Source organism: Branchiostoma floridae, chromosome 9 (assembly GCF_000003815.2).
Source record: "Branchiostoma floridae strain S238N-H82 chromosome 9, Bfl_VNyyK, whole genome shotgun sequence".
NCBI classification, from domain to species: Eukaryota; Metazoa; Chordata; class Leptocardii; order Amphioxiformes; family Branchiostomatidae; genus Branchiostoma; species Branchiostoma floridae.
Window position 1 is genome coordinate 6294634 of NC_049987.1, and position 9236 is coordinate 6303869.

The 9236-nt window shown below is 41.9% G+C and overlaps 1 protein-coding gene across 1 annotated transcript in view; it reads right to left on the reverse strand.

The window, feature by feature from the left end:
* Positions 1-5341: 5341 nt before the first annotated feature.
* LOC118423034 (E3 ubiquitin-protein ligase listerin-like) overlaps positions 5342-9236 on the reverse strand; it is a gene marked incomplete in the record, with an annotated part of 31491 nt that continues 27596 nt past the window's right edge. The window contains 4 exon segments of the mRNA XM_035830930.1: positions 5342-5401; positions 6531-6698; positions 8121-8315; positions 9078-9165. Of these exon segments, the coding sequence (XP_035686823.1) occupies positions 5342-5401; positions 6531-6698; positions 8121-8315; positions 9078-9165 (511 nt within the window).

The window sequence follows — 9236 nt, forward strand, 5'->3', positions numbered from 1 at the left end:
AGGCATGAACCTGATGCCTACGAACACATGCCAGAGTTTCTTCGTCGGCATCAGGGTCATACCTCCTCGTAATGTAGAGCTCGCTGACAACTCGGCCGAGCTAAATTCTTGATTTGTAAAGCCGGCTTAAAGACAGATTAAAGACAATCGCGGATTGTCCTAGGACAGCCGGCTCGGAAGCTTGGGATTGGGATCTGTCTGTACACAATGCGCGATGATTCTACTGGTATAGAGTTAGGGTCCGGTAGAGATAGGTTGACCCTAGCCCTAACAAAATCTGTACAATCAGAATCGTGGATTGTCCTACTTTAACACAGATCCCATCCGAAACTAAAATGATTTGTCCTCGATTCTATTTGTCCTTGGAGACTCCGATTTCAATCTGTCCTAAGACATATCCGCGACCTTCCTGAATATCCCTATCTTTACAGTGACACAGAGTCGTGATTACCCATACAACGTGCATCAGTTCAAGTCGCTTTGTTTTCGCATGCACAGTGCATAAAATGACGTAATCTTCCGTTATGTCGCCATTTCGTATGATTCGTGTCTATTCTTAGCAACCCAGTATTACAACAAACAGCCTTAACTATGAGGTAGGTACCTTTCCTCTCATGGTACAATGTACCACTCACTTTTCAATCATTAATTGATACATGCACTGACAGAAATATGACAATATCACAATGGATTTTGAATATTATGTATTAATTGGTAGTACTTGAAAGTCAATCCCCAAGCTTTCCTTTGTTGTTGTTTTTTTTTGTATAATTTTCAGCGATGCTATGATAATACATTCCATCGTCACGGATCTACTTCAAGCTATTTCCGCTACAAGATAGCTGAAGTTTGTACGACTATTGTACACAATTTCCTGTGGTGTCAGCTTGTCGCAGGACGAACCCGCGCGTGGCTGTCTGCAGTCAACACATCACACACTCCATACACGCGTGACCCAATCATGCCCGTCGTATCTTAAAAGACGTCATGTCCTGTTCAATATCAAACATATGACAAGGCACACATGCACATATTATAAGTCGCGCAGTTTTATAACAACATACAAACAGTGCTGTCGCACTCGAGGAGGTCGCACTACAAAGACCATTAGATACAAGACGTAACAGAAGTATGTCAACAGGAAACGTTGTCATCGCGATCAGCCTTACAAATTCCATCAAACAGGTTATAGAGTACCTACCTGACGTGTATAGCTAACACGACCTACACTAACCCTGTATCTACCTCGAATCATATCCTGCTGTATATCAAACATATATCATTACTCAGTGATATCTAGTGATCTACGTTTGTATCAACGCTGCGAAGATAAGGTATATGCCGATATTTGGGCTCTACTATCAGACCTTGTTTACACGTTCTGATGTAAGATCCAACAAGTCAATCAGAGATGGCAGACTTCACCCCTTACCCAGATAGAAGTAGCCGCGATGAGTATTTATGACAACGCTGCATCGTATATATTAGAAGAATATGTGACCTCCCCGACTTTGATGGGGTTTTTTTACTGGTAGGCAACTTATCTGATCAGCTTCCAACTATAGATGGCCTTTATTGTTCATGACTCTTCAAGCCCCAGTCATGGCCTGGAAAAAGGTCGAACGGCCATGGTCGGCAAGGTGTGACAGGGGCATGACTCAATTCTTTCAGAGAACCCATCCCCACACCTCCAACGTCACACCCTGTTGTGATGTTGTGCATGTTTGCTGTACGGAGGTGGAGGATACGGCACGATAACCCCTGGTGTGGGGGTCAGACTGGAGAGGAAACCGCGTGCGTCAGACTCAGGGCGTACTGGGTCCACACCTGCGCCGTTCTCACTACTGCAGAGTATGTCAAGCCCAAATTAACTTGTTGGATGTGTTGTCAGTTCTTGATGAAAGATGTGTAGCGATATGATGTACCATTCTTATGTGCATTTGTCTGTCACAACTCCAATATCAGTAACGCTGCCTGAGAGGCAGTGTAATGTATTTGTCACATTTCCGAGTAAATAAAAGAAAATACGACAAGAAGCAGTTAGGGTATGAAAGCCAGTTTCTACCAGACCACTTCAGTGTCACTGACGAAAGATAGTGGATGCTATCTTAAACGTCTGTTTCCAAAATCATATCAAGTAAATGCTTTTGGCGTATCTTATTACCCGGGTGTCTGACCGTCGTCGACGAACCCAAAATAGCTTTACATTTGTCATTGATTGCATTGCATAACCAGTAGATTGCCTAATGCCCCTGTTACACATAGCTGACCATAACCTTTACCAGACCGTGGTTGATTAACAGTCGTGAGCAAGGTCAACTGTGGTTGGGAGTTGGTCAGCCTACTGGTCTTTAAACGACGTCTGCGCCAACCGACGACGGATTTCAGTCAGAAGTAGTTGGAACAGTCATGAATGTTTTACTTGTCTCCGTTCAGAGATATCGAGAGCAAACTTGAGCTGGACTCAAGATTGCAAATTTTTGGGACAGTACTGGATATGTGGATCGGGTCTTTAGACGCAACACGCCTGGCTTACACAGTAGGACAAGCTATGTGAAACCAGATAGTAAGGTTTGATCCACTCACAATTAGGGATGGAGCTATAATCTTTTTGATGATCAAGTGAAAATGAGTCGTCCCTCGGATAGGACGTTAAATGGAGGTCCCGTGTCTGGGGAGAGCCACACCCCGGGCACGTAAAAGAACCCGCCACGTGTGCGATGGTGCGATGTGAGCGGATCAAACCATTCCGGCCGAAATGGGGTAGGAATTTCCCGAGTAGCCTCGTAACCCCTGCTTCGCCTATTGAGTCAGTGCAGTCAAGCTTGCCTAAGCTTGATGTTTCTGACTTAGGGAGAAGAAATGCTGCTACACTTATTGCTATGGGCCGCTCTTCATCTTCATGATGGTAACATCAGGCCCTACGACCCTGATTTAGAAAAAAAAAGTGGGATCTTATATGTGCTCAATTGCAAGGTGTCGCTCTTCTCAAACACGGGACCTTCAGCTTTGCTCCCCCAACCGAAGCTATTTACCCATTTTCATCTGCGAGTGAGGAAATAGGTGTAAACCACTTTTTCCAAGGCAACAGCATAAGAACTTGCAAAGGATTCAAACACAGGACCCTTGAATCTGAGTTAAAAGGTTCTTTAAAAAATGTACGTTTTTGCTTGCCTGAATATTCAAAATTTACGTATCTTAACTGTAGTATATACAAAGAGAGGGTGGACTTGGTCCGGGCAAGCAGCCCGCGATGATGATGATATACAAAGACGTCTAGATTCATTAGGAAGTCATGTACACATTAAGACTAAGACAACAGTCTGGTTTGAGCAATATTCATGTTCCACCCATTGCTATTTGCACATTGACATTTCTAGCAATTTTTTAAACATAATTTCTAATACACAGTGACTTTAATACAATAAAATGCTGTTTACACAAGTTCTGATTTTGTTTCTTCATTTTGGCAGTGTATCTTTGATTTGTTGATTTACATTTGTGATGTTTGCTCTGTGTAACTGTCCTAAGTCTGGAAACATTTGCTGTTATTATGCCGGCCTCTTGTGCAGAGTTTCCACTCAAATTAAAGCTGTCAATGTATTACTAACCTATGTATATGTTGAATACTGTTGCACTGTAACACATGACAGAGCTTTCTTAAAAGCACAAAGAATGGTAAGATACAGAGGGGGCAATCAGATATGGCTTTGCTATCCGACAAAAACGGTCCTGGCATATATTCGTTCTTGGTTATCATGTAACCTTTACTACAAAGACACAAAAGTCTATAGGACCAAGGTGGTTGAACTGTTACTGTGTCAGTCTTGAATTCAAACGATCTGCTTCTGTTTTTGGCAACAGGTCTTTTCGTATTAACTCCAACTTGAAGACCGGGTTTCAACCCTTGAACCTGTTTCAATGTACATTGTACATGTAACTGTTACACTACTTTTTTCTCACCACACAAAATACTGTAATTCCTGATTTTTTCAATGTACTGTAACAGTTATGTTCACGGTTTTCACGGTGACGACTTTAACGTGAACTTATCATTACTGATAACAAATAATTCACAGCCTTTTTTATGTGCACTTGCCGCGACAGTGAACATTAAAAGTTCCGAGAACAAGTTAAATTTTCTCAGACCATGAAAGTTTGGTATCGAGGAGACAAAGTGAATTACAATAATGTTACCTGTATATTACATCAACCCTTTCCTACTGGTAACACAATAGGAATGGTTGCATCTGATGACATGTCAATGTGTCTGATTTCACAAACTTTTTTGTAAATGTAACACACTAGCTTTCTCACAGAAAATCCTGTTATTCAGATTTTTGGCAACACTACAGGGATGGAGCCCTGTAGCCTGCCAGGCCAGGCATCCTCCTATATGGTGGGCCTGTATTGGATTACACAGACATTACACCTCTTTCTGATCAAAGGCTCTTAAGATAGCATACCTAATCAAGTCATCAAAATTGGTACAGACATCTTATATTGGAATTTTGATACTAAACAAGAAAAGCAGTATTGTACTGACAAAAACTGACAATCTAGTATCCCAAAGATGACTGCATAATTATGACTGCATGTTTTGAACACTTTCATCTTAATAAATCTGAGGTTTCATTCCATGGGTCCCTTGGTAATTAATTACATGCAGTTTTACAAAACATCATTCATTTCTTGAACTTGGATACATATTTGATGCGGTCTCTACTCATTTTCTGTAACAACTTAAAAAAAAAGAGATCTTTTGATTTTTTTGTTATCATCACTAGCAGCGTTGATAAATCTAAGACTGAAGCGGGGCACACTGATCAAATTTCAAAGATGGAGTTTCATCTTTCACGATCTTTAGGATATTCTACAACTAGCCAACAGCCTGACATAGTAACAAGTAGATAGCTTGCTTTTTGTCCCTTTTTAAAGTTTGATTATTCTGTGTAAGCAGTGTCAGTGTGTTAGTCAATCAACTCAACAAGTTAACTGATGTGAAGGCATCTACGGGGATTGCCAACAGTGGATGGATATGTTATTAGATTAGAATTGAGGGATGCCAGTTTGGCAATGAGAAATCTTGTACTCCAGCTGTCCTGTATATAGTGCTCAAGTTTCCCACTAGATGGCTCTGCTGCACACAGTGTGACTGGACCTCTTAGTTTCAAGAGGGTGCAGGAGAGACTGGTTGCAATATGCGCAATTTACGCTAGATGGATCTAGATGGGGAATGTTCATCATCAAAAATTTCAATAGAGGGTGCAGGTAGACTGGATGCAGTGTGCAGAATTTCCACTAGATGGCTCTGCTGCACAGATGGGGAGGATGGTCCTCATCACCACAAGTTCCTACAGAGGGGGCAGGAGGACTGGTTGCTAGTGCTGAACCATTTGTACTGTGGAAAATAAGATAAAAAGTTAGTAATTGCCAATGTATGGTACTGGATAGGTATATAATGAAATGTCTTATGTATCAGCTCAATAATAAGCTAGTACATACAATCATCATACTACATTATACATTTTGGTGCAAAACTTCAAATATTGCCATTAAAATTTTGTTGCAATTTGTATTATCACAAGAACATAGGCTTCATGACCTACCCTGACGAAACCAGGGGACATGCAAAGTGATGACGACTTACGACACCATACACACCCCAGGTTGGGTCTTTAATCCTACTTCACCAAGGACTTCTAACACTGAATTCCTAGATATCTAAACCCAAGCTTTAATGGAACTGCACCTGTAAAGAATTGCTTTGAATTAGCTGATCTAACCCTTTAGTTTTGCAAACAAATGATTGACACCATAAAATAACAAATCCAATAAGTGGGGCCGCGTAGCACAGTGGTAGTGTATTCGGCCCGTGACCGAGAGGTCGCCGGTTCGAATCCGCCTGCCGTGTTGCCGGTCTTGTGCCCTTGGGAAAGGCACTTTACACGACTGTCCTCACTTTACTCAAGTGAAAATGAGTCGTCCCTTGGATGGGACGTTAAATGGAGGTCCCGTGTATGGGGAGAGACATACCCCATGCACGTTAAAGAACCCCCACACGTGCGATGGTGCGGTGTGCGTTGGTGCAAATCCTTCTGTCGGGAGTTGGTGATTCACTTCAAATCACCCGGATGGAGGCCTGGCGAACCTCTGTCTTATATCAGCCACATGATGAATTACATCATTCACCCGGACGGGAGACCTGGCGCATCCCCGTCTTGTAATTAGCCATATGAAAGGGTATGTCGCCCCATAAGGGGCGGTATAACCCCGTCGTGTGTAAACATGTGCGAACATGTTTGATCACGTTGACCGATGATGATGATGATGATGAACAATCATCAAGCTAATCATTTAATGTGATGCACGTAGCTTCAGCCTTAGAAAGACCTCAAGCCTTGGACTACTGAGAACATCTTATCTCAAATCAGAAACCGTACATCTTTTTCTAACATCTCAAATCTTATCTGTTCCTGAAAATAAACAAACAAGCAATAAACAAACAACCAGATCACATTTTGACTCACCAGACAAGCAGAGTGGAACTTCTTCTTGCATGTTTTACAGGAGAGTTTGGGCAGCTGACAGTTGGAGCCGTGGATGACAGAGTAGCACACCATGCAGTCTTCCACTCCCTCAAACCTCTTGTCTACGTTCTTCTTCCACAGGATGAGTCCATCCATGATACTGCCATTCTGTGTAAGGGTACACATAATATAGACATGTTCAACAAAGTAATGTATTCTTTTTCAGCAGCCATCAGGCCTTCCTAATGGCTTATAGAAAACATGCTGTTGAATTCAGCAAAAATAGGGTAATCATTGACTAGTAACTATTATGATCATGTATTTTATGTTTCTTGGTCTAATGTAAATGCCAGTCTGATAGGAAGCTGATTCTAGCTACTATTCACTACGTGAGACATGTTGGCCATAGCCTCCCTGTCATGCAGTACTGGCTTTAACACTACGGTAAGTAAAACATGATCTACTTCATGTCACATGCCAGTCAGAATGGCTGACTCTAAGACTACATTTGTAGCTGTCCCTACGTGAGACTTGTTGTGTAGCCGTACCTGGTGAGAGAAGTATCCAGTCATCTCTACACTATGGTCTCTCTGTCAAAAAGCAGCCGGTGTGAGGAGAGACAAGAGATCTGACAGGTTCAAAACACCACACACCACACCACTGCACCACACACCACACCACACATGTAGACCACATGTACCATTCACCACATGCACATCACACCATGGAATGGGCAAGTTTGCAGAGAAAAGCATTACCAGGCCTGACAGTGTAAGTTATATACCACACACATTGTTGCATCTTATGCTGCCATGTAGATACAATGCGGTGGAAATTATAAACAAGAAAAAAATTTGTGAAATTGTGAAAGACTTTTAGTTTTAAGAATATGGTACAGTGAACATTAAATGTGAACGTAAAACAGATTGTTATGTGTAGTATAACCAGCTGCACCTGTACTGCATGCCTGCAAAGCTAGTGAGTTATGCTGAAGTGTGTTAATATCAGTCATACAGATACAGATAAACAACGGGAAAATTTGCGGAAAGAAAATGAAGTGCACTAAAAAAAATGTGTACAGATTGATTTTGATGCAGCTACACCAACAATTCAGATTTGATGCTACCACAATGGACATTCAGCACAAAATCAGTGTGACAGACAGTGAGGGTACTATAATGCATCCTCGAAGAACCCCTAACCTTCAATTTTGAACATCGAAGATAATCTTTAACATCAAACACAGTCTTAAAGGCAACCTAAGCAATGTTAGCCGAGTCAGTGTTGTAGAACTTCAATCATTCAAGTCAATTTCGGGGGGCACTTGTCTCCGTAATAAGATGAAGCAACTCTCAAGGAGCAAATAATCAATGCTGCAGTGGCGCGAGGACGCAGTGAAGTCTCATTTTTGTGGGTTACAGTATTTAGGGAATCCTAGCGTGGCTTATTTCTGTGCCATTTTTAACCGCTCAAAGTATGACATAACGATGTCAATTTCATACAGATTGCCTTTAAGAATATTTCTAACGCTCTAATATTGCTTAGTTTGCCTTTAAATACAGTCTTATAACAGGTGTCACAACTACACACCTGGTGAGACAGGAAGGTTGTCATCTGCAGCATCCAGTTCCTCCACTGCGCGCTGGCCACCCCGACACGTTTCCCGCTCTCCACGTTGACGGTCCCCAGCGGGTGATTGGCCGGCAGCTGCACCACCAGCTCCATGGAGACCTCGTCAACCGTGTAGGTCGCCACGACCTCTCGGGCAGCAGGGCGACCTTTAACCTAAAAATACAGGAAATGTATCTCATACTAGTTTACTTTCTAAAGAGCTTCTGTTGTCTGTTACAGGATACTGTAACACAGGGCTCTAGCCAGCTCGACATTTTTTTCCGTCAGTCAATTCCCAATGTCGCAAAACACTATTCCAAGAGTTAGAGAGACTGAACTGAGACCTTGAAAAACGGGTTTTAATGAGATTATCGTATGCGAAAGGGCACAGACACGCATTATCAACAATCATAACAATAGCAAAACAAACAGTGTGTGGCTTTTACAGCCGTGGACGGCGTCCCCAAGCAGCCTGTAGCTTCCACCAAGGAGCTTTTATCAGATTTTTGTCCGTCAAGGTTGACGGATTGGTTTTAAAATTTTTCCGTCACACGCAGCAAATTTCCGTCAATTGACGGAAAAACGGACGCTAGCTAGAGCCCTGCTGTAACACAATGTAAGTTCATTTATTTTTGCGTGGATTTTGATCTGATGTTTTTGAAATGTTTTTTTTATTACCGTAGCACAGAGCACATGGCTCATGTCATCATTTTGCACTGCCTTTTGCCATGTACAACAAACGGTAGACCATAGATTTGAATAACAGGATTCAACCCCAATCTTTAGGTGCAATAGCCTTCATGGGGGGGGTAAATCTGTGTCCAAACTATACAATTTCTGGTATCATCATTATTATATTATAAAGCAGGACATTAAAAAAAACATTGTACATTATTTGGTGAAACTAGGCTGAAACTTCTTCCCGTCATCACTTACTGTCATGTTGTCAAAGCTGTGCTGTGTGTTCTGGACAGCCTGGATCTCTGCTGAACACAGAACTGGACTCACAAACTTACTGGTCAGCCTGGAGAAAGAGAAAAGAGACATCAACGACGCATATTTCATTCCCCTTTTTTAAAGATTATTATTGACTAA